Raw genomic sequence first — 26,365 nt, 5'->3', positions numbered from 1 at the left:
ACTTCATTTATCAGCTGAAGCCATATAAGTTACATTTCAGATAAGATTGCTAACCCTCAAAGACTGTCCTGGGGTCTGCATGAATTAAAGTTTGTCAGGTGATAGAACTTCCAGGAATACATCCAACTAAAATTAGCAACTTTATGTGACCCTTGAGTTAGATCTGACTAGGTTGATGGAAGAATTCTTCCACTGACCTAGCTATCATCTTTTGAAGGAGGAGTGTTAACTACCTTGATAGGAGAAAACTCACTTCTGTTGATGCAGGAAGCATCTGCATTACAGCAGTTCAGCTGCAGCATCATCTTTGTTCATCTGCAGCAGCTGCAGTATAGACATACTCTAGCTGTAGAGGAAAGGAGACCTGGAATCACTCAAAAGATCCTCCAGCTGACAACCAAGTGGCTAATGAGCTGTGTTGTCTTACTCAATATTGTATCCCTGATAAAGGGCTGGTGTTCTACCTTTAAGTTTTATTGGCATAATCACAATGTCAGAAGTATGTGGGATGTTTTTTTCTCCTGATATAGTTATGCTAGGAAAAGCCCTAATGTAGATGTAGTTATACTGGTATTAAATGTGTTATCCTGGTGTACACTGAGATGGAGAGAATACCATTTTTTAATTACATCAGCATAGTTAAAGCACAGAAGTGTAAAGACAAGATAATAGGGCCATGCAGAAAAAGAAAATATATGGGATTGCTAAAAAGAAAATAGAGTGCAGCAATTTTCAGTGTGATGAAAGATGAGTTCTCAGAACATGTGCCTGCCAAATCATTTCTGGCAACAGATTCTTGAAGATAGCAGGGTTAGGTTAAAAAGTGCAGTATTAAAATCATTGATAGTTTCATTGTAAATTACTGCTTCAAGGTGTAAAATGAAGATTTCAGTTCAATATTTTAAAACCTATGCAAACAAAGAGAAAGCCAAACTGGGGCCACATGTTAGGGAGGAGAGATGCATGCTAAACTGCAAAATTGGCTACCTGTTAGGGATGGCACACAGGTAATAGCTCCATGACTGGGGTGCTGAATTTTCAGCAGTGACTGTAAGTTTGCGTGCAGCATTGCCAATGCAAACCATTACAAATTATGAATAGGGGCTCTAAAACTGAGTCGCTTAAAATAATGAAATTTAATAAAGTTGTTTTTTCAGCAACTGAGAGTACTAGATTTACTTAGTTGTTTTTCTTCAGGAGCCAGGCGTTTAAGAAAAACACCACATTGGATGAGATGATGAAATAACAAGACTTGCCAACACTATGTGAGAAGTTATGCAGCTTTTGTCTAGTTCTCATTGCTGTAGCGAGAAGCCAGCAAACATGTCAGAACTATACCTGAAAGACTCAACCAAGAAAGTAAAAATCACTGCTCATGTAGTAGTAACGTTTGTAAACCACTCACGAATGTGAGGGACGTAAATTATTTATTGCCTGAGGTTAGAATTATTGGGGTTCGTTTAAATGCAAGTCTCCTGAACTAAACAGCGAAAGTTAAGGCTGGAAGGGACTTGAGCCCAGTTGCTGTTTCACAGCTGCAGTGGGTGAGACTCTCCCTGGAAGCACCTGCTGAGACTCCGCAGGAACTGGGGATCAGACCCCGTCCCGCAGGCAGAGCTGGGGCAAGGGGACTCTTGCATGGGGGGGGGGGGGGGGAGGGGAGCTGCCGCGAGGCACCGATGGGCCGGGGCTAGGAACTGGCTTTCAGTAAAGAGCCGGTGGGCGGGGCTGTCTCACGTCTGTTGAGCCCGGCGCAGCAGCAACAGCCCGAGGCGCCGCTCCGGCAAATCCCAGCATGCGTTGCGCCCCTATGTCGCCGGCAGCTGCAGACACTCTAGCTTCGGCCCGAGCAGCCTGGCCGCGTTGCATGCCGGGAGCGGTAGTCTCTGGCTGGAGCTGCCTAGCGCGTCGAGGGGTTCACTCTCCGGCCCCCGTCGGAGACGGACGCTGCGCGCGCATCCGCCAGTAGCATCGCGAGCGAGGTAGGGGGAAGGCACGCAGAGCGGCGCTACGGAGCTCATCGTGGTCGCCATGGTAACTGCTGACTCCCGAAGGCAGCTGCGCTACCGTGGCGAGCGCCCGAAGAAGCTCCAGGGCCGCCTGCAGCGGGATAGGGCGGGCGCGTGCCCGAGTCCTGCCGAGGCTCCAGCCCGTGCGAGCCCCGTGGGGCTGGGCCGCGCGACGGCGCTGCCCGTTGGAGTGGCCACTCTCTGCGCGTGACTCACAAGCTCCTGTGGGTGGGGGCGCCGGGTCAGAAGCGAGCCCCGGGAGCCGGCCCAGGGGAGGGGAGCCCCCGCCCCGCCCCCCGGCTGCAGTGAACAGGCCAGTGGCGAGAGAGCCCCGCGCGGGCATGTGCTGCAAGAAGGCCGCTTGGGGCGGGTGGATGGTGTCGAGCCCGGCCGCATCCAGCCCCGGGGCTGAGCCGGTCTTATTGCCGGTCACGCTTGGGCCATGGCTCAGAGGTGGGGGAGGTGCAAGACCCCTGCCCTCCGTTAGACTCCCAACTCCTACAGGCATAGATTGTTCTCCTTTGGGTCACCTTAGGATCCAGGCCAGCAGGGCTGCTGCTCACATACAGGGAGGAACTAGTAGGGGAGGTAGAGCTGGGCGGCAACCTGGGAAGCAGTGATCATGAGATGGTAGATTTCAGGGTCCTGACCAAAGGAAGAAAAGAGAGTAGCAACATACGCACCCTGGACTTCAGAAAAGCAGACTTTGACTCCCTCAGAGACCTGATGGGCAGAATCCCCTGGGATGCTGACATGAAGGGGAAAGGAGTCCAGGACAGTTGGAAGTATTTTAAAGAAGCCTTATTGAAGGCACAGGTAGAAACCATCCTGATGCGCAGCAAGAGACGCAAATATGGTGGGAGACCGGATTGGCTTCCCGTGGTTGTCTTTGGTGATCTTAGGCACAAAAAGGAAACTTAGAAGAAGTGGAAACTTGGACAGATATGACTAGGGAGGGGTTTAAATGTATAGCTTGAGAATGCAGAGGAGTTATCAGGAAGGCGAAGGCACAATCAGAATTGCAGCTAGCAAGAGATGTGAAGGGTAAAAAGAGAGATTTCTACAGGCATGTTAGCAAGAAGAGGGTGATCAGAGAGGATGTGAGGCCCTTACTGGATGAGGGAGGTAACTGAGTGACATGATTTGGGGAAAGCTGAAGTACTCAATGCTTTCTTTTCCTCTGTCTTCACAGACAAGGTCAGCTCCCAGACAATGCACTGGGTGACGCAATATGGGAAGAAGGTGGACAGCCCTTGGTGGGGAAAGAACAGATTAGGAACTATTTAGAAAAGCTAAACGTATGCAAATCCATGGGTCCGGATTTAATGCATCCGAGAGTACTGAGTTGGCAAATGTAATTGAGGAGCCTTTGGCCATTATCTTTGAAAAGTCGTGGAGATTGGGAGAGATCCCGGATGAGTTGGAAAAAGGCAAATGTAGTGCCCATCTTTAAAAAAGGGAAGAAGGACAAGCCAGGGAACTATAGACCGGTCAGTCTTACCTCAGTCCCTGGAAAAATCATGGAGGGGATCTCAAGGAATCCATTTTGAGGCACTTGGAAGAGGGGAAAGTGATCAGGAATAGTCAGCATGGATTCATGAAAGGCAAGTTGTGCCTGACCAATCTGATTAGCTTCTATGATGAGGTAACTGGCTCTGTGGTTATGGATGTGATAGACCTTGACTTTAGCAATGATTTTGATACGGTCTCCCACAATATTCTTGCCAGCAAGTTAAGGGAATATGGATTGGATAAATGGACTGTAAGACGGATAGAAAGCTAGCTAGAAGGTTGGGCTTAACGGGTAGTAATCAACAGCTCGATGTCAGGTTGGTGGTCGGTTTCTAGTGGAGTGTCCAAAGGATCTGTTGTAGGACGGGTTTTGTTCAATATAATTATTAATGACCTGGATGAGGGGATGGGTTACACCCTCAGCAAGTTCGCAGATGACACTAATCTAAGGGAAGAGGTAGATACTCTAGAGGGCAGAGAGAGGGTCCAGAGTGACCTAGACAGATTAGAGGATTGGGCCAAAAGAAATCTGATGAGGTTCAACAAGGCAAGGACAAGTGCAAAGTCCTGCACTTGGGATGGAAGAATCCCAAGCATTGTTACAGGCTGGTGACTGAATGGTTAAACAGCAATTCTGTGGAAAAGGAACAGGGGATTACAGTGGATGAGAAGCTGAATATGAATCAACAGTGTGCCCTTGTAGCCAAGAATGTGAATGGCATATTAGGTTGCATTAAGAGGAGCATTGCCAGAAGACCCAGAGAAGTGATTGTTCCCCTTTATTCGGCTCTGGTGAGGCCACATCTGGAGTATTGTGTCCAGTTATGGGCCCCCAACTAAAGGAAGGATGTGGACGCATTGGAGAGGGTAGAGCTGACAGTGACCAAAATGATTAGGGGGCTGGAGTGTTTGACTTATGAGGAGAGGCTGAGGGATGTGGGTTTTAGTCTGCAGAAGAGAAGAGTGAGGGGGGATTTGATAGCAGCCTTCAACTTCCTGAAGGGAGGTTCCAAAGAGGCTGGAGAAAGGCTGTTCTCAGTAGTGACGGATGGCAGAACAGGGAGCAATGGTCTCCAGTTACAGTGGGAGAGGTCTAGGTTGGATATTAGGAAAATCTATTTCACTGGGAGGGTGGTGAATCACTGGACTGGGTTACGTAGGGAGGTGGTGGAATCTCCGTCGCTAGAGATTTTTAAGTCCCGGATTGACAAAGCCCTGGCTGAGTTGATTTAGTTGGGATTGGTCCTGCCTTGGGCAGGGGGCTGGACTTGATGACCTTCTGAGGTCTCTTCCAGCTCTATGATTCCGTGAGTAGTCCTGTAATGGTCAAAGCCTTCTAAAGCATTTTGAAATCCTTTGATTACAAAATGCTGTGGTAAAAAACAAATGGTGTCTGTAGTGTCTCACAGGTGAGAATACTGATGAAATAATACTCATGAGATTAGGATGTAAAATCCTGGTTAATCAATTAACTGCTTACCATGTGGCTGGGGCCACCCTCTGCCTGCTGTGGGTGGAGAGCTGCTCTTTGGGGGGTTGGTTAACTGTTATCTGGTAAGCATCACACAGTAAGGGTGACCCCTATCAGTCATGGTTACCTGTTCACATCCCTATTTGCGATAATAGGCAGATGGTGCAGTGATTAAAATGGGAATGACGCTATACAATCTTCATGATTCATTTCTAGGCTACTCTGTTGAAACCACCAGTTGTAATGGTTCTTTGTGGATGGGTGATTTATTCTGACTTAATTTTTCTTAAAGAGTATTCTCACAATTTCCTAACATTGTATAAAAATGCTGAGGGGAGTCTGTGTAGTTCCAGAATATTCTCATTTTAAAAACATATGTTCTTAACTGTCCCCTGATATAACATGGCAATTAACTAGAAAGATGCTTTTTGACATTGTTTGCATATCCAAACTAGGTGGTTTTGTTTCTACCAGCACCCCTCCCTCAGGAAAAAATATTGTAATGGCAGTGACAAATTCTAGTGTGCTTATTCAGTATATAGGCACCAGTTTTGGGCCTGAAGTTAAGTACATACATGCTAACGCATCATTTCAGCTGATTAAACAACCTTTTTATTATTTAAAAGGAGAAGCACAAATACGGTTGATTTAGTAGCAGAGTGAAATAATAGTGCGGTGGATAGAGTACGAAGAGCCATGTATTATATATTTATTTGTATATGTCTATATATAGAAAGATACAGTACACAAAATGTAGCGATAAAAATAACATTATAGTACATTTTGGACTAAAACCAATAAAAAAGTCTCTAGTCACTTAAAAAATTCACGGCCAGTCCATAGATCTTCAGAGAACTTGACAAGGAACAAACATCAAATTAAAAAAAAAAAACCTTTAAAAATACAGTAATATTCTCACACTTAAAAAAAAAAAAAGCATCCCCGCCATGTACAGGCAGTCCCCAACTTACGCGGATCCGACTTACGTCAAATCCGCACTTACGAATGGGGCTTTCTCGCCCCGGAGGTCGAGGTAGCGGATTGCTACCTGCGAGCTCCAGGGCGAGAGAGCCCCGTTTGTAAGCTGCTCCGGTGCCCCTAGTCTGCTGGAGACCGTCTCCAGCAGACCAGGGGCACCGGGCGGGTTCCCGCGCTTCTGAGGCTTTGCCAGAGCAAAGCCTCAGAAGCGTGGGAACCGCTGCTGCTGCCGCTTGAGACCCGGTGCCTGTGGTCTGCTGGGGACCGTCCCCAGCAGACCACAGGCACCGGGACTGAAGCCGCAGCCGTGGGGGGGGGGGGATCCGCGCCTCTGAGACTTTGCCAGAGCAAAGCCTCAGAGGTGCGGCACCCCGCTGCCGCTGCTGCTCTGCTCCCTGTGTCCCTGGTCTGCTGGGGGGGGAGGGGCGCAGATAGTGTGCCCCCCCCCAGCAGACCAGGCTTTTGTTTTGGACCTTGGAGCAGAGCAGCTGGGGTGCTGCGGATTGGTCCTGCAGCACCCGCTCTGGGCACTACTGGACCAACCCGGCAGCACCCCAGCTGCTCTGCCCCAGGTCCTGATTCAGCCGCTGCTGGTCAGTTTCAGCAGTGGCTGAATCATGACGCCTGGGGAGAGCAGCTGGGGTGCTGCTGGGTTGGTCCAGTAGCGCCGAGGGGTGCTACTGGAGCAACCCAGCAGCACCCCAGCTGCTCTGCCCCAGGCGTCCCCAAGTCAGCCGCTGCTGAAACTGACCAGCGCTGACTACAGGAAGCCCAAGGCAGAGTTGCTCTGCCCCAGGCTTCCTGGAATCAGCGCTCATCAGTTTCAGCAGCAGCTGACTTGGGGAAGCTTGGGGTTCTTAAGCTGAATCTGTATGTAAGTCAGAACTGGCGGTCAGTTTCAGCAGCAGCTGAATCTGGACGCCAGTTCCGACTTACATACAGATTCAACTTAAGAACAAACCTACAGTCCCTATCTTGTACGTAACCCGGGGACTGCCTGTATTTCAAATTTAACACTACTGCCCTATTATGTCCTGTGAGTTTTTCAAATTTAAACTGAACTGAGAAGTAAATTAGCACAATTTGAAGTGCCCATCCCAGACTGCAAATATGAGAGATTCAAAAACAATAAGGGACAGACTCATATCTCAGAATTATTGCTTCATCCTGGCAAACAATAGCCTTTGAATTTTCTTTAAAAAAATACAGTCTACACCAGGTACATGATGATTCTTTTTTTGCCCTGGAATTTAAATATGACATCTATGTTGGCTGCCCTCCCCTCCCCCAGAGCCAGGCACACTCTTCCCCTCTTCCCTCCCCCCCCCCCCCCCCCTCTGTCTCTAAACTAATGCCTGGGTCCAGGAGCCGCTTCTGCTGCCACCCGCTTCTCCCTCCAGGCGCTGGGGTACGTGTGCTGAGCGGCCGGCTGTGATCACATGCTGGGACGCTGCTTAGAAGCAACAGGAGATGCATTTTTTAAATCAAAGAGCTGCATGCGGCTTGAGAGCTGTGGGTTGGCCATCCCTGCAATAGTGTGTTAGGCTATCACATAGAGATATTTGGGATGAGTTTTGAGGCCAAGGTCAAAAGACTTTAATTTCAGAAGAGCTAATGAAATGTAGTTGCATTTCATTCTTGAGTTGTCTTCAAAAAGACTTTAAATTATAAGCACTGAATTGAGCAGGTATATAATCTTTATAATGGTACTGCTTGCAAACTTTGTTGCACTTACCCTATTGAAAATTATCTGTTATTAGCATGTAGCCATTAACATTGATAAGGCCAGACTTATTGGTTAATCCTAACAACTACATGCACACTCCCATTGCTGCCTTTGGGTAAGAGGCAGCAGGGGGCGGGGCAGGAGTTGGTGCCTATGGGGAGGTGGCTTTTAAGCTGGTTCTTGACCCGTACTGGCTCCCACGTCGTCGCTTCCCTTCGGTATTTGCTGCTTCCTACAGAGGCAGCAGCATGGGGCGGGGAGGTGGGAGCAGTGCTCTGGGGTAGCCAGCTGCCCCCTCAGTGTGCTTCTGCCTCTGAAAGGCAGCAGCATGGGAGTAGAGGGGGGCAGGCAAAGACGGTACATGCAGAAAGCTGACTCTATGTGCATACAGGTCCCCGCAGAGCTGTCTGCCCCCCTTCTCCTTGCTGCTGCCACCCACAGAGACAGCAGCTGGGGGGTTCAGGCAGGAGATGATACGCATGGGGAGCTGACTTTCAAGCTGTCTCCCCATGCATATTGACTCCCATGGAGCTACTGCTCCCCTCCCCCTTGGTGCCTCTTTATTAGAGGTGGGGGAGCAAGTGCAAGCCCTAGCTTCTGCCCCCAGTGTGTAAACTTGTAATGACTAAAATTTCAAGTGGTTACACGTTTGCTCAAAAAAAATATAGCTAACATCCCTAATGTTCAGTTAGTAGTTATCTGACTGAAAAATTGAAGATTATCTGTCTCAGAAATTTTAGCACAACTATTTCTCAACTGAAGATATTCTCTCTTAACACAGTTTAGTTCAGCTGTTAGTTAAACTTCAAGTATAAACAATAAATTATAAATACAGTAGCATTGAAATAACCTGATAAAATAGAGTAAAAAAATTTTCTGCCTTGCCACTCTTGACTGTGTACTTATTTGCTGTTTGCGAATTATTTTTTGGAGATGACCAAAGTGTGCGCCATTTTTGGAGGATCCCGAGGAATTGGAAAGGCTGTTGCACAACTGTTGACATGGAAAGGATATCATTTAGCTATTATTGCTAGAAATCTGGAAGTAGCTCAAACCACTGTCAGTCATCTTGGTGGTATGTATATTGTTTTATTATTATTTATGTACAGTCTACTGTTTACATACATTACTCTTATCAGTTATCTAAACTGAGGGTGTACAAAACGCAAGTGAAAATTAGAGCATCTATTTGAGAATTAAGGCATATACGACAAAGCAGGTGGAAGAAGTATCTGAAATAGTGTGAATAATGGTCTAGGCTTGCTCTCGTAATTGTCAAGAGGAAAGTTCTCTCAAACTTCACTGGAAGCAAGATGGTCTTTTTTGGTTTTAAAATTGTGTATTATTTCAAATGAATATCCAGTGAATTGTGTGTATTAATTGTAAAATGCACTTAAATTATTTTTTAGCACAATTGTGTGCATTGCTGATTTTAAACTATAGGCCATGAAATCCAGGGCCTGACACTGGCAGGTTTTGTGCTAACTGAAAAAGGGTATTTTCAGTTAGGAGAAGTGTGTCAATTCCCAATAGTATTCAAGAAGCAGCTGTTCTTTCTGAGATTTTATATTTTATATTTCATTTGCATTTAAGAGCAGTTCATACATCTTTTTACTCCTCCCCTTCTCTTCCCCCCACCCCCTAATATAATGTTCATAAGAGACTCTTACCGGGAAGGCAGGTAATTTTTACAGGTGAGATAACTGAGATTAAGGCAGTCATCCATTGTCATGTGAGTTGGTGACAGAAATGGCATTAAAACTTGGCTTCCAGCCAGTTCAGATCTCAAACTGCTCTAGACCACATTGATTCCCAACTTGAAAAGGGCAAAAAAACACAAACAGAAAAAGTTGTAATTAATCAGAACACTTCTTGAAAATTTTCCTCCATTTAAGTCTCCTTTGAGGTGGAACAGATTTCTTAAGTTAGAACTAGTCCAGCATCTCTTTTTACTATAATTTTACTATTTATATTTACTGTTACCCTTACAGCAGGTCATATGGCACTTAGCTGTGATGTATCCATGGAACAAGAGGTCCAAAATACACTTGAAGAGGTGGAGAAAAATTTAGGTCACGTTAATTACTTGGTTAATGCTGCTGGTGTCAACAGGTTAGTTTTACACTTAAATATGAGTAAATATGAATCATTCTTATTGAATGGTACTAAATATGATGAAGAGTAACTGCAAAATTAAATAGTGATAGAAATGTAGCCGTGTTAGTCTGGTGTAGCTGAAGCAAAATACAGGACTATGTAGCACTTCAAAGACTAACAAGATGGTTTATTAGATTCCACTATTTGATCTGAGGATGTGGGTCTGGCCCACGAAAGCTCATAATCTAATAAACCATCTTGTTAGTCTTTAAAGTGCTACATAGTCCTGTATTTTGCAAAATTAAACACATTATTAATGCCTTTACAAATTAATTTAAATCTATCTGAACTATTTAGTGTTGTTACAGCCAGAACAATAGATGCAAAACCTGAAGGCATACCTTTACTGCTATGATGATCAATATCCACCCACAATATATTTTTCAAGATCCATGGATCTTGACTTGCCAGTTGTAATGTGTGATATACTTAATCCAGTGCACTAACTATCCCAGTAACAACTGTGAACGTGAAACAAAGCTATCATTATGCCCTCAAATGAACTCTCCCAGAAAAATAAGACACAAACACCATATGTGAGTGAATGCTTTTCACAAGGCCATATTCTCTGTATACGCTTTCATTTCTCATTCCCAAAAGAAACCTGCACAACACTTTCAAAAGATGAGACTAGGAACATAAATTGATAACGTTGCTAGACACTAAAAACCATGCATTGAATAAAGACACTGGATTTATATCTTATAGTTAGTACAACGATCTGTAACCCTTTGCCCTTCCCCCATGGCTGGAGAGATGCAAAGGGTGGCCCTGTTTCTTCTTGACTAGTCCCTTGAAATGTGCTGACTACTATGCTAAACAATTCCACCTTCTGTTTAATTGCTCTGAGGCGTTTGATCTGGAGAAGGCAATTTAAAAGGACCAGTTGGGGCTGCACTGTTGAACACTCTCAGCCGGCTTACTATGCAGCCACAGTGGCTTGGCCCCACTCCTGGAACGGGGGATAGAAGCAGCCTCTCTGCAGTTGCGGAGGCACAGGCCCTGTTGTCTGGCTGCGAGAGGAGCTGGTGGCAGTCATGCTCTGACCTTGCTCTTCCAGTGGCCTAACCCCAGCTGCAATTTAGCCCCCATCTGCCGTGGTAGGTGCTGATGGTGATCCTGCTCCTGCTGTGGCGGAGAAAGAGGTGGAATTGGCCCCTGCCCTGTTGCAGCTGTGGTGGCCCAGCTGTGGCCCCAATCCTGGGGCAGGTCCTGCAGGCTGGTTCACATGTGGCCATGAGAGGGATTGGCAGCGCCCCCTGGCCTCTCTCCTGCCATGGTGCGGGGGGGGGGGGGTGGGGAGGGGAGAGAAGGGGGGCAGAATTAGCATGTCTGGCTGTGACCTCCTGGGCCATGCAGTCTGGTCCCCTTCTGCTGTGGGAGGGGCTGGCAGTGGCCCCATCTGGTTGCAATGGCCCAGCACCAGCCTGGGTAGGAGGACAGGCCATGGCAGCCCAGTCAGAGTCTCCCATCACTCTCCCTCCCCCTACCCTGCTGCATGCAAACTCCACCACATACCCCATCCACCTGCCATGAGCCTCTTATACACCCCAACCCTGATTCCTGTACTTCGCTCCTCCAAATACGCAACCCCCCTGTTCTAAGCCCCTCATACAGCCTTGACACCTGCATTCTCCACCATGTCCCTGATCCTCTGCCCTGACTTCTGCACCTGTCCACATTCCGACTCCTGCCCTGAGCCCCTCATACACTCCAACTCTGATTCTTGCACCCCCCTACACTCCCAGCTCTCATCCTGCCTCCTGCACCACCCACACTCTAACCTCTTGTCTTGAGCCCCTCATATACTCCAGTCCTGCTCCAGCACCCCGCACACCCCAGTCCTCTGCCCTGAGCCCCCCACACTCCACCCTGCCCTTAAATTTCTTACAGGTACCATGGTACTGCACCCTCCTGCCTGAGGCACCCCCCCAAGTGGAGGGGCAAGTTGTGATAGGCCTGTACCTGAAAGAAATTTAATTTACTTTCATCCCTGTCCACTTTTGAGTTAAATGCCCTAGCTGAGTCAGCTGATTTGAAAACTTGGGCTGTAGGTCTTTAAAATTGCGGTGTGGACTAGGAATGTAAAGGGTTAACCAGTAAGAATTAGCCTTCCTGGCATGCTTACTGGGATAACTGGTTAACCAGCAGCCTGGCCCAGTCTGAGCAGCCCCTGCCTGTGACACAGCGGGCCAGGCTTGGCCCAAGCAGCCCTTTTCTGCAGGATCCTGGTTTTTAAACTGGATTTTATATCCCTAGTATAGACATTAGGGCTCAGTCTGGAGCTTGAGCTTGAATATGTCTACCACAATTTCTAGCCTTGTGAGCTTCAGTTAGTTGACATGGACCAGTTGTGGATGTCTAATTGTAAAGAGGATGTATGTTCTAAGTTCATTTCCCAAACTTGCAGAACAGCTCTGTAAGTTTGAAGGCTTATCTTTCTCACCAACAGAAATTGGTTCAGTAAAAACATATTACTTCAGCCACCTTGTCTTTTGTGTTGTACTCACAGATACATTATTTTCAGTGGAAGTAAAACTCCAGTACAAATATAAATATTTTTCTCCTGACTCTCGATGGCCAAAAATAAAATTAGAAATTAGTGTTTGACAGTCCTCTCAGCTAATATATTTGACTGCTTGTAATATACTATCAGCAGAATGGCAGATATTGGCCTTATGTTTTATTAATGTGCATAATTTTCAGAGTTATCAAGAACAGTGCTAGTAATTTGGATCAAATTCTTCCCCCAGGAGAAGTGAATTTGACCAGGGATCACTTAAACCAATTTTTCAGGTTGTTTTTTTTTTTTTTTTTAATGGCAGGGATGGCTTGTTGCTGAGAACCACATCTGAAGATATGGTGTCCCAAATTAATACTAACCTTCTGGGAACAATGTTGACATGCAAAGCTGCTGTAAAGTGTATGCTTAAACACCAGGGAGGTGCTATTGTTAACATAGGTAAGTATCTACTTTTAGCAAGTTGAAGATACTTAATTATATTTAAAATTCCTTAGAAATTTTATGTTAAAAGTTATTCTTCTAAAAACATTTAGAAAGAATCCAAAATGTAGGAAATCCCTAATGTAATAGGGTTAACTAGGGATGTAAGTGACTAATTGATTAGTCGACTAGTTTCTCCCCTCTCTTCCCCCCCCACCCCGCTTGCTGCTTCTGTCACCATGTTCCCCCTAGCTACAGCTCTGTGGAAGGGGACAGGGGTGCAGCGGTGGGCAACTTTGAAATGTATAAGAGTCCCCGCTGAGGGTCTTTACAGTTCAAAGCAGAAGCTCTGCAAGAAGCCTGGGGCTCCACTTAATGTTTCTGTCTTTAAAATGCACAAGAGCCCCTGCTAGGGCTCTTGTACATTTCAAAGGTGAAACACAGAAGTTCTTCTCGACTAATCAAATACTCGATAGAAATCCCATTGACTATTCGAATAGTTAATCGAAATTTAACATTCCTAGGATTAATTCTTTATAATTGAGTATAGTTTACTTGTAGAGGGCCATAATCAAATAATAAAAAAAAAAAAAATCTCCTTTCTAAAAATATGGTGCCTATTGTGCTCCAAGCCTGAAATCTTCAAATGATTAGACAGTTGCACCCTAATTGCAAGATGAAAACCAAAGATGCCTACAACTGAAATAACCCCAACCCACTGGTGTTCCCGCTAAGATTTTCCATTCATGAGTGGAATGAATTTTGTCTTTTGTGCACCTATATTGAAGTCATGTGCGCTTGTTTGGATGTGTGCCACCATAGCACCCAAGTTATTAACAAATAAATAATGTTATGGAAGAAAGAATACTAAAACAAGGGATAATTAACAAGGTGCATGACTTCAAATGTTTGTTATGAAGTCAAATAAAAATAAAATCAATACTGCAAGATTTTCAGTAACCAACTTTCCATGTTTATAGCTCTTGTGGGGATGGCCCAGGCTGGGCTAAGGCTGGTTGGATATGTCACAGGCAGGGGGAACCTCACTGAGCACTTGTGACGTGGTTCTGGGGCCTCAGTCCCTCCCAGTTCTGGAGCTAGAGGTGTGGGATAGATGCAGGCATCCTGCCTTAGCTCTTCCCTCCTTGGAAGCAGGAAGCCCTCAAGCAGGAGTCATGGAGGCACCCAGCACAGTGGCCAGGCCTGAGGTAGATCCTATTGCATCCCAAGCCCAGAAGCTACAAGCGTGGAAGGGGGTCTCTAGCCTGGCTGGGGGGGGCTCATAGGGTCACAACAAGTGTTGTAAGTAGGGTGGCCAGTTGGGTCCCCACCATGCAGTGAGCTCCTCTCAAAGGGGCATTCATACTCTGGGGCAGGGGCTAGGTTGGCCTCTATCTGTGGCACTTTTTCAGTGTGTGCTTGGTTAATGGCTGGGCTGAGACCTGCCAAACTCATTTCATGCAGCCATTGGGGCTTCATTGAGCCAGAGTCAAGACCCCCCCCCCTCTCCCAGCATGACCCTGTCCTATCTGGCTCCCTAGTGATGGGAGCTCTGTGTGTAGGTCTGAAGCTAGGTCCACGCCGTGTGGTGACTTCCTAGCTGCTCCTGCTACATGGCTCCAGCCTAATCCTGACTCTAGCTGCTCTGCTCCCTGCCCACCATGTGGCCCAAGCCTCCTGCCCACCACGCAACTGCACAGTTTTGCTTAGGAGGTGGGTGGGGTAGAAATATCCTCGGCACTCCCGCGCAAGTGCGCACGTTTGAGGGAACTATGCACCCCACCCACATTTTTTCTAGTATATTTACCTGTCACTTTTGATAGCATTTGGTGTAAAGCTAGTTTGTCTGTATCCTCTGGAGAGAGTGGTAGATTTTCTGATTTATGAAAGACAACATGTTAAAGAATTAGAAAAATAATTTTTTTAAAATCCTAACAAATGGCAAGAGGGTACAAATGTAGGTGTAATACTTTAATTACTTTTAATTTTATTAAAAGAGACTAGTTTACAAATTTACAGTTCCCCCTAAAGCTTTTTTTGATTGTGATTGATTTTTTTTTAATTCCAAGTCCTACAAACCCTTACACATGGAAGTACTTTATGCAGATCTTTATTCTCATTAAATTCATTGCTACTATTTTCTTAGCCTTTCTCTTGTGAACACATTGTTCCTTTTTTAAACTTTTTCAGCAACCTCCAAATGTAAACATAGCTCATGTCAGTGGGAAAGGCCTTAAAAACCTTTGGTCTGCATTTCATTATGCTTTATAAGCTTCCTGTAATGTCTGCCAATTATAGCAAGTGTTATTCTTAATTAAAATCAAAATACAGAAAAGCATAGCTCTTTTTCTGCCTTGGAGTGTATTCAGGGAGCTTTGCCACATACTTACTATAATTTTCTGATGCATAATTTTATGAATTGCACATAATAGATAGTTGAGAGGTCTGAGTTCTGTGATAAGTTAATATGCAGGTCGCAACGTTATTTTCATTACCTTCTTTATAGTTGTAACTGTCTACAAAAATTAGAACCAAAATCTTCCCTTAAATATATGCAATTTACAAATGGGAACTCTACATGCATTCTGAGCTCTCATTGCTGTTATTTAAAAAGGATAGTGTTATTTAAAACTGTTATTAAAAGGATTGTGGTTAAAAGTTCTGACTTCTGTAAAGCTGTTGTAAAAGATTTTGCTTCAATTTGCCTTGTGTTGCTTTTTTAGGAAGTGTTGTTGGACTCAAGGGCAATTCTGGTCAGAGTGTATACAGTGCCAGCAAAGCAGGATTAGTTGGATTTTCACGCTCTCTTGCTAAAGAAGTAGCAAGAAGGAAAATTCGAGTCAACATGGTGGCTCCAGGTTAGTTCGTGATTTAAGACACTAAATCTCTGTACAGCATTTGTGATTTACTTCTGTTATGGATCAGCAAGGTTGCAACAAAGGAGCACTTGCCCTGTCCACAGGGCTCCTCCCATTCCCAAAGCCAGGCCAGCCCTGGCTCCCCCTCCCCCTTGCTGCTCTAGCCCCAGCTTTACTCCCCACGCCCCCTTCCCAGCCACCCCAAGCCCTTTCCCAGCTACCCCAAGCCCTGTGCTCTCCCCCTCCAGGCCTGGGTCCTTGTCCCTCCCCCACCTGGCTACCAAGGGGGAGTGGGGGACAAAGCCCAGGCCCTGCACTCTCTCTGGTCCCCTTGCCCTTCCTCCCCCCCATCTGCCAAGAGGGAGGGTCAGGCTCAGGCCCCATCCCTCGGGGCTGATAGCCATCCCACTGGCCACCGGGAGGGAGAGGGGGTGAAGCCCACAATTTGAAACTCTGGCAGCCACCATGTGGTGAGATGCTCCAGTCCCCCAATCCTGTGCCGCTGCCCCCACACAGCAGGCCTCTCCCTTGGCTCCCTTGCCCCTCTGCTACAGGCCTTGCCACATCTCCCACCCCCCACCGGAGCAGCGCAATTTAAACTCTATCAACTGCCAACCATGTGGCAGTAGCCAGAGATACAGCCAGCCCTGACTCAGGACGGTGTGTGCCCCAGTCCGGTCCCCCACTTGCAGTGGTCCTCGCCGCTGGCCCCCCCATCACTGCCCCACAAGTTTCCTCCCAACCCCCTCACCTCAAGCCCACCAGAAGCAGCTTACTTTCAGTGCTGCTGCTGCTCGGAGCCATAGTTGCCAATGCCTGCTGGGCTAGTGGAAGGGAGGAGGTGGGGCAGCTCAGGGGGGAGGGACTGTGGGATGCAGAGTGACCTGGGGACGTCGCTCTGTCATCCCGCAGGAAAAGTGTTTTCTATAATATATAGAGAGAACCTTAGACAAATTTATCTTATTACTCAGCTCATTTTTGCATATGAATGGGCTTAAAGAAATAAACGTGTATTCCTTCTTGAGTGTCTAATTTAGTTTGCTTACCATTATCATCTCTGTGTGGAAAAGGAAATTTAAGAAATGCTGTGTGAGGAGGAATTTCTCTTTTATAGGGGATTATTTTCTACATATTTATTGTCTAGATCTGGTTCTGATTTTATTACTAGTTTTCCTTAATATTTCAGACTTTTGGTGGACAAAAGAAAATAAATGAGGGAGTGCATATTTTACTGCAGGTTAGACCTGTCTGGTCCAGCACCCTTAGGACCTGACTAAGGGAAATTGCCGGACCAGGGGAGGTCAACTCCAGCCCCATGGCTGATGGATTCCAGGCTCTCCATCAGCAGATCCTGCTGGGCTCTCCACCTCGCTGCTGCTGGGGTGCCAGGACAGGCGGAACTTCACTGCCCTGGGGCCAGCCCCGGGCTTCCAGTTCCCTGGTCTAGCACCATCTGTGGTCAGGGAGAGTCCTGGACTAGGGAGTAAGGATTAGTTGAGTCACTATTTGACTAGTCGCACCCCCTCCCCAACTGTGCTGCCTCTGTATGGGTGGTGGGAGACAGAGGAGGTAGAGATGCAGCAGGGAACCTGCACAAATGGGGACCAACTAGCTGTGGGTAGTTCTTGTACATTTCAAAGGAAGATGTGCAGCAGGATAGTGAGAGTCCCACTTATCCACTAAGTCAATGGAAAGTCCATCGACTACTTGATAAGCCGATTAATCAAAATTTAACATAGCTATACTAGACCAGAGAGTGTCAACCTGTATCTCCTAATGGGGCTCATTCTTCAGTTTCTTAAAGTACTGTATAGTTGTTTGTGGAAGAAAGAGTAATTTAAAATTGTTGAACGCTAAGTAATTTTATTATAAATTACTGAAAATGTTTAGAGAAACCAGAAATACTAAGCTAGCTCTTGCTAATTGCTGTTTCCAGCCCCAAGGTGGAATTCTTCACATACCTTTGGGTAACACCATAATTGAGATCAGGCAAAATAATCCAGTTATTGATCATGGCTATTTCCTTAAAGGATAAGAAAACATTAAACAAAGCAACACAACTGACAGATCCCATTAAATAAACCGGTTACCTAACAGGCTGTAATTGGTAATTGAATAGTAGATTAACTTATCAATTCTTATAGTTTAATTGACTATTCTATAGTCCCCGGGCAGCCCCTCTCTGGAGAGGAAGAGGTCTGAGCTTCTGGACCTGGCACAAGCTGGAAATGAGCGAGGCAGCCTGCCTATCTGGCTCCTAATACACTTTAAATGCAGATCCACAGCGGGGGTAGGTCCAGGACCCAGTGCAAGCTGGGACTAAGCTGGGCTGCTGGCCAGCCTGCTAAAAAATTTACTGGCAAGGGGTGGAAGGGAAATATGAATAGTCTATAGCATTAACATATAAACTTTGCTTATCGGTTAATCGACTATATTATTACATCCCTAGTTAGAATAGTAATTTTCATGTTGGTATATGAATTTTTTACTATTTGAATTTTTTACTATTTACCTAGCGGTGGTGTGAGAGTATTGCATTTAGCTAATGTATTTGCCAAAATGCAATTCACAAAAGGGATCTACCAATTCAACTTTTCCGAAATAAACAAAAGGTTTAAAACATGTCCAGATGCATGTGTTTTTCCTCAAAGATATTCTGAATAAAATGTTTATAGTAACTATAAAATTAATTTAAGTTGTGTTTACTTAGAGATTTTCATGGGAGAGTGAAATAGCCCACTTTATCAAAACTATAAAAAGTAGAGATAGGTACTCTTGGGGGAATTATGTGCCTAAAATTCTGCGTGCAATAGTTTAAAATTCTGCATATTTTATCAAAATAACACTGTCATACCACTTTCAATTATTTTGCTAATTTATTTCAAAATACCTGTCAGTAAATATGTCTGCAACAATACAGACCAAAACGTTTCAGGAAATGTTTTTTAACTAATAGACTGCTTACGAGGCATATTAATACAGAACTGTGAGTATTTCGTTTAACATTACAGAGCTGTATTTCTCCACATCTCAGAAGCAGTTGAAAGGCTTGGCGGGGTCAGGGGTAACATAGGAGCGGAGAGAGAGGGAAGTAATTACTGGAAAGGAACTTGGGTGTGAACTTTGAAGGTGTTGCGTGTGGGAGGGAAAAATATAGAACACTTATTTGGGGGGTGAGAGAGGATTGTTAGGGAGCTTCCCCATGCAGACTTAATATTTAATACTAAATAGGGATGTGAACAGGTAACTGATTACCTGGTAAGTATCACCCTTAAAGGATGATGCTTACCAGGTAATGGTAAACTTTTACCTGGGAGCAGCTGTCCACTTGTGGCCTGCTGTGGTGTGTGGGCTGCTTTAGCCCCACTGCTGCTAGCTCCCAGTCCACATGAGCTAGGAGTCCACAGTCTTGCATCAGGGTGCGGAGAGCTGCTGGCTCCCCATGAGGCTGGAGCAGCTCCTGCCTGCGGTGTGGGGGCTGCTCCAGCTCAGCTGTGGCAGGCCATGGGTCTGTTCCAGCCCATCAGGCTAAAACAGCCCCCTTGCTTACCCCCGTTGAATCAGGCAACAGGTGAAACTTAACATTTAACCAGTTAACTAAATTAAACGGGATTTTACATCCCTAATACTAAATCTTATTAGAATTCTATTAATATATTTGAATCCATATTGAGATTTGGCCACCAATATTGCTAAAATGGGATCCCTTGTTCTTGTCTGAGATTGATTTTAAGATGCTCACTGTTGATCCTGAGGGTAATTTTGGGTCAGAGATGTTTTTCACAGTACTGTTGCTCATACAAAAGTGTTGATTGATTGATACAGTACATTTGGTTTAATAGCAATTATGATATTAGCAACTTCTGGTTGATAACAATGAGTCCCATTCCAGTAACATCAGTGTTGGTGGGATTTAGGTTTTGGCAATAGCATGTTGCTTATTTTCAACATTTTTGGAGGAAAGGCCCCACCTGCAGGCAGATTTACAAGGTTGCAGCTAGGGAAGGATGTGCTTTATCACATGCCTTCCCTGACTGCAGCCCTGCAAACTTGCTTTCTGCTTATTAGTAATAGTAGCTCCCAGGTATTAGCCAATTTTGCTGATAGCCAAAGTGGTGGTGGTAATCAGAGTATGTTGTATCTAATGATCTACTACATCATTACTCTTGGCTAACAGGTCTGTGGTAGCACTGTCACCATTGTTACTACCAGTGGTAAACCAATGGACAGAAAAGGCTTGGGCCATGTTTTACTAATAATTTGACAACACTTGAAATAGCAAATAGTCAGGTAGCATATAAGCTAATTAAAATGTGAAATTATGTATCTCATATGTTTATACATATAATAGCTTACAATAGTAGTTGATATTAGAGCATTGGGTATTAAACAAATGCTAATGTGTGTTAAAAAACAATAAGACTGGTAATACAGTAATTTCTATGGGCAATTTTGGTCACCACTGTGGTCCAAGTAAAGCTCGTACATAGCAACGACTGAAATTTCTTTTATAGATGGACAGTATTGACAGGGAAACTCTTTGCTGTTCTGTTTTGGACAAATTTCATAGGATACCTAAGTCTCTTCCTTTCCCAGACTGCATAAGAAATGGGCAGAAAAGTCTTGTGGTTTAACAACTTCTCTTATCAGCTCAAATACTGCAGCAGTTCAAAAACTGAATATCTGGATTTGTCCTTATGTGAGCATCTAATTTGAATCCTTCCAATGAAAACAAATGTCTGACAGCATTATATACGTTCAGTTCTGATACCCATCAAGCTTGAATGGAAAACAGAAATAACCCACATATTCTAGGAGTTCATCTGCACCAGGCTCATTTTCTATTCAGTAAATATTGAATTTTGGTGTATATTTCTAGTTGCAGAAACATAGATATCTGCTTTTCTTTCCATATGTCCTTCTGTTTAGAGGGGACTATCTTGACTACAGCATCAGTTTAAAGGGCCATCCTGAAATATTGATATTGGTTTTTCTACTTGAATATGAAACCTCTTTGTTTCAGATATAACCTATTTAAATGCAAGGATAGTGTTTTAGTGGGGGATGGGGGATGAGATAAGAAATCCAGGTGTCCTATATATGATAGGATATATCCCTGGGTGCAACCTGGAAGCTGTGGGCATCCAGGGTCCCAGCCTCACTAGGGATGCTAGCTCCCAACCCCTCCCTTTTGTACCTTTCTCACTCTTGCAGGAGCCCAAAGCACTCTGACTGTATACCATGACCCCAGCACTGGGTGCAGGGAGGCAAAGACTCAGGCCTGGCGTATTGTAGCTTCAGTGCCCACAGATCTTGGGCACCTGAGCACTGGGCAGGGACCACATCCAACCATCACTTCCTGTGGGAAGTACACATGAAGCGAACTGAGGTGGCTGCCTCCGGTGCAAGACTGGGGGGAGGGGTGTGCCACTAGGATCCAGAGAGTAGAAAATTGTGTCTGCTGCTGGTGCATATGTAGTCTCTCTGCTCTAGATGCACAGAAATGGTGGAGTGCCATGAGAGGAGTAAAACAGGAAGAAGGCAGAACTGAGACCTTTCAAAGTTTTGGCCCAAGCGAGGGGATATGGGGGCATCATTTGAGCTCCCCGCCTCAGGTGCCAAAATGTTGTGGGCCAGCCTTGGAAGTACACTGGCCTGGGGAGGGGCCACAATAGGCTGCTTGAGGATGTTCAGCCTACCCCACACCCATGCTATTCTATCAATGCTGTATTAACCCATAAATGAGCCAGACAATTCCAGTTGTGTCTGTCAGTGTCCCTCTGAAACCTTGGGATGAGCTGGTAACTAGTTTGCCAACATCACAGCATCTATTTTAAGGAGAGATTTTCAGCTTCTATAAATAAGGTAAAAAGTTGCATATGCATATATAGATTACAGAAACTGCTATAGTGCTCCTATATATTTTCATTAACTAAAGTCAGTACGTGTTCAATATGGAAAGGAGTATGCACGTGCACATACGTTTTGCTTTGTTTCATGTTAGAATTCACAATATCAAACCAAAACAGATGAAAATTTGAAATGGTCTGGAAATGGGGGATTTCACTTGGTTCTCATGGAAAGCCTTAAAACAACTCAGGCTTGCTTGAAAGTTGTATGTATCTTTCATATCAACAAAAATATGTTTGACATTGCGGATCCATAGTGATGAATGTCCATGACCACATTTTTATGGCTTTATTCCAGGCATTTTAAGCCCCCAGTGAAGTTATTACTGATCTGGTACATCCAAATTAATCATAGATGATCACAAAGCTGCCACCTGTCCAGGATTGGGCATTATCTCCTCCTTCGCTTAAATCCAGTCTTCAGAGCTCACTGTATGTGGATTTTGTCTCTGAAGCAGGCTGTATGACCAAAAAGTTTCTGCTTTTGTTGACCAAAGAGTATTTCAGGCCTTCAGGATCAGTTCTCAATAATACATCCCTATTACTGGTAAAAATCAAACTGTCAAAATTACCCATCACTCATTGTTCTCAATGCATTTGAAATGCCTCTGGTCTCATGCTGTCTTGTATAAGCAACTAGATTAGAATGTGGAGGTATCTGTGAGCCTGGCCCAAAGCACATTTAACTCAGGCAGTAAAGCTTAGACAGACGAGAGCAGCAAGTCCAGGACTATTACAGAACGGGGGCAGGTATGGACACCAGCATAGACTCAAACCCACACCTATTACAATCCAAGTCCACAGCCAAACTTCTGGGTTATAGAGGAAGTCAGAAGGAGCTCCTCATCTAGCCAACATTTAATTAAACAGTTTCCACAGACAAGAGGAAAACAAACCCTATATTGTCCAGAGCACATGCAGCACAATTGTGTTTGAAACCCCTTCTTAAGACCGGCAGAGGGAGTATTCAATACCATAGTACCACTAAGCAAGGTAGGGACTCTCACCACTAGACTACAAAGTGCAGAGCTGCTGCTGCCCAAATAATATTTAACTAAAGTGTATCAGCTGCAACAGGCAAGCTCAAGGTGTTCCCAGCCTCCATCATCACTAGCTGTGTAATCCAGACATGTATGTGGGCTGCAGCACATCCCTCTTCCCACACATCGTTTTCAGGGGACAGAAAGATTTGACTCAGCAGCTCCCCTAACACACCAGAGAAGCTCCACCATTGGCCTAGAGAGGGAGCATAATGCCTCGCCTCGCCTCACCTTAAAGTGAAACCACTTCTAATGGTAACATTGTGGGAGCCCTCATCACTGTTGCCTATGATGCAATGATTAGGGAATTCACCTGGGTAGCAACTCTTCAACTCCCTTCTCAGAAGGCAAGGGGGAAATTACAGGTTGGCCTTTACAATGTCAACTAGTAAGGAGGGCTACAAATTGCATGTGCCTTGCAGGAAGTGCATGCCAAGGTCCCCGTGCCTGAGGGACACTGACAGATACATAGCTAGAATTTGTCTGGCTCACTGATGGATTAACACAGTATTGATAGAGTAGTATGCGTGTGGGGTATGGTAGGCAGGGGAAGGCTGAGCATCCTCCAACCTTTGGTTTTGTTAAAACCTGCTGCCTATTCATGTCCTCAAGTCACCCCGACTCTTGTGTTATGTGAAGGGGGTGGATTACACATCCTTTTTCACTTCTCTACGTGATTTATAGAGCTCTAGCATATTCTGCCTTTGTAATGGCTTTTAAGTGCTGAAATGGGAGCCCAGCCTCCCATCCCTGCGGTCACAGATGAAGCCTCTAACCACTAGGCTAAAAGTTACATGGTAGGCCTCAACTTCCTTCCTCCTCTTGCCTCAGTTGTTTGGTGGGGCATTCAAAGATACCTCCTGAGAAATGATTTTGGCGCATAAATGGTTGCTAGTCAGGGATTGCAAGCAGAGGTACCTGGGATGAGTAGATGCTGGTTCAAGCTGTCTAGACTACATTGATCTATTGGAAAAAGGTATGCAAATTGCGCTCCGCAATTTGCGTACCTTTTTCTGATAGTTTTTTTGGAAGAGGCTTTCCAAAATGTGGCTCATATACACTGTCCCACATTTTGGAAAAGTCTCCTATTTCAGAAGAGCCCTTCTTCCTTGTGGAAGAAGGAAGACAGAGCAAAAAAAAGCAGAAGAGCAGACGTGTTCCCTGGACACGATGGAGTTTTTCTGGGATACCTTTAGTATCCCGGAAAAACCCTGTAGTGTAGATAGGAAGTGCTAGTTTTAAACCCCTTTCTGCTTGTTGAGAAATGAGGGAAAGTGTGATCTATTTCCTCAAGTGTTCCACTTTAACTGTATATTAAGCAAGGTGCAGTAAGCTTATAAAGACCTGTGGAGAATGGGGGCTAGAGTGCTCACCTGTGGTGTGAGTGCCCCAGGATCAAATTCCTCCTGTGCCAGGCAGGAGGGCCTCCAGTGTGTGGGAGCGTAGCTGATTAAGAGGCCATTTAGAGCCCCTCTTGCTCTTTTAATTAGAGTAATTGCTGCTGGCTCAATACAGACCTTTCCATGGGCCACCAGTTACTAATGGAAACTTGCCTTTAGTTACATAATTATACCCAAACCATTTTCCTAGTGCTGCAGTTAGGGAGAATGGTTTAATTTAACCAGTAAGAAAGGAAATATAAAATGATTAAACAGATTAAGTACTTTAACTTTCTCATGTTTATCAAACTTCATTATAAATATTCATTTATGTCCAACACAAAGTTTTTCAATGTTTTCTTATGGCAGGGGTGGGGAACCTTTTTTGAATCAAGGGCTACTGACCCACAGAAGAAAATCAGTTGAGGACCACAGAAGTGAGAAGCAAAAAAACCCTTCAAAAAAATCTCCGACCCTCACTGATGTGTTCCCCACCTGAGAAACCTCACTCCTCTGGTGCTTCAGCCATATGGGGTGTGAAGGACAGGGAAGACTGAGTTTTAGGGGTTCCCATGGGCCAGATTTACACTTCTGAAGTTCTAGGGTTAGTGGATTTTGTGGACCCTGAGAGTTTGGGGTGGGAACAAAAATGTGGGATTCAGTGTGTGGGACAGGGCTTCCAGTGAGTGGGATAGGGATGGGGGTGCAGGATCTGGATGGGAGGTGGGTTGCAGGAGGGGGTGAGGATTCGAGGTCAGGCTGGGAATAGGGTTTCTGGTCGGAGGGAGGGGGCAAGAGCAAGGGAAGGTGCAGTGTGTGGCCAGGAGGGGGGGGGGGTGCAGGAGCAAGTTGGGAGTAGGGGATCTGACTGGGGGAAGAGAGTAGGAACAGGGTGGGGGTAGAGTGTCTGGCCAGGGAGGAGAATGCAGATGCAGGGTGGAGTTGGGTGTCTTGGCTGGGGAGAGGGTACAGGAGAAGGCTGGGGATGGGGTGTCTTGGTGGGGGGCAGTGTAGGAGCAGGGTAGAGATATGGGAGGTGGGCATGATAGGGCAGGGGGGCACTTACTTGCTTTTGAGACCCACACCGCTCCCAGGCGTGGCATCCTACTGCTCCCATTGGGCATAACTTTGGCCAGTGAGAGCAGCAGGGAAAGCCTACAGTCTGTGTGTCTGTGCTGTTGTTTTCCCCTCCCCCCCCCCGGCAGGGGGTGGAGAGAGGGGAGCGGCAGCATGCAGAGCTGCTTGTGCCTCCTCTTCTTCCACATGAAGCAGATCTGGCAGGAAGTTCTCAGGGCTTTCCCCCTACGCCCCAGAGGGAAGCCAGTGCTGGTGCTCCATCCTTGCGGGGAGATGGGGGAGCTGGAGTGTCAGTGAGGTCTCCGTGCTGTGGGAAGAGGGAGGGAGGGTGGGAGTGGGGGGGCTAAGCTCGAGCCACGGACGGACCTCTAATGGTCTGCGAACTGCAGTTTGAGAATCATTGCTTTAAAGGCTCTCTTCAGCAGGAGAGTGAAACATGATTACAGGAAGATTTTGGAAGAAAGTTTTTGTACTATAGTAATTAAAATGTGTATTTTAGAGAAGGATGGTCTTTTGAAAAAATTATTTAAAAAAACGGTAAGTCTGAAGATCCAAGCAGTTAAGGCTAAAGCTCAATATTCAGATTGTGCATCTAAATAGCTATTCAAGGATTTTTTTAGAGATGTGATTTTTATAATCTTCAACAAACTATATTTAAAGGAAATTTGAAATTTAAAAGATCCTGTAGACATAGTTATTAGGGATGTAATAGTATAACTGTTTAAATGGTTACATGCAAGCTCCTGGTCCCACTCCTGGGGAGCCAGCTGCCATCCCCGCGCTGCTTGCTCTGTGTTAGAGCTCACAGCATGGGGTGGCAACTGGCTCCCTGGGAGTGGAGCTGGGAGCTGGTACTCACTGGAAGCTGGTTTAAAAAACAGCTCCTGACACACACTGGCTCCCAGGGAAACAGCTGTCTTCCCCCTGCTGCTGTCTCTGTCTGAGAGAGGCAGCAGTGCAGGACAGCAGCTGGCTCTGTGGGAGCAGTGCTGCAGGCGAGGGCTGATGCATGCCAAGAGCCAGCTGCCACCTTGTGCTGCTGCTTTTGATACAGAGTAGAGGCAGCAGTGTGAGGTGGAAGCTGGTTTCCTGGGAACAGGTTGGTAGGCAGGGGTCGGTACATACTAGAAGCTGGCTTAAAAGCTGACTTCTGGTGTGCACCAGCTCCTGGGGAGCTAGCTGCCACCCCACACTGTGGGATCAGCAAAATAACACTTCTACAGCAGAGCCCGCATCTCGGCCAGCTCCTCGGAAACCCACAGTGAGATTTTCGGCAGTTACATGGTTGCCTAATGAACTACTTTT

The 26,365-nt window shown here is 45.7% G+C and overlaps 1 protein-coding gene across 15 annotated transcripts in view; it reads left to right on the top strand.

Moving 5' to 3' along the window:
- Nucleotides 1-26,365, top strand: part of CBR4 (carbonyl reductase 4) — a 169,949-nt gene that overhangs the window by 20,203 nt on the left and 123,381 nt on the right. For 11 of the 15 annotated variants that reach the window (XM_075931141.1, XM_075931140.1, XM_075931150.1 and 8 more), the window contains exons 2-5: nt 8,630-8,771; nt 9,688-9,808; nt 12,679-12,815; nt 15,521-15,655. In XM_075931141.1, coding sequence (XP_075787256.1) covers nt 8,630-8,771; nt 9,688-9,808; nt 12,679-12,815; nt 15,521-15,655 — 535 coding nt within the window. The other 4 variants (XM_075931145.1, XM_075931144.1, XM_075931146.1 and 1 more) reach the window with 4 other exon arrangements.

Source organism: Pelodiscus sinensis, chromosome 5, assembly GCF_049634645.1.
Source record: "Pelodiscus sinensis isolate JC-2024 chromosome 5, ASM4963464v1, whole genome shotgun sequence".
Classification (NCBI taxonomy): Eukaryota; Metazoa; Chordata; order Testudines; family Trionychidae; genus Pelodiscus; species Pelodiscus sinensis.
The sequence above is the reverse complement of the archived record's forward strand: the minus strand, read 5'-3'. Positions and strand labels throughout refer to the sequence as shown.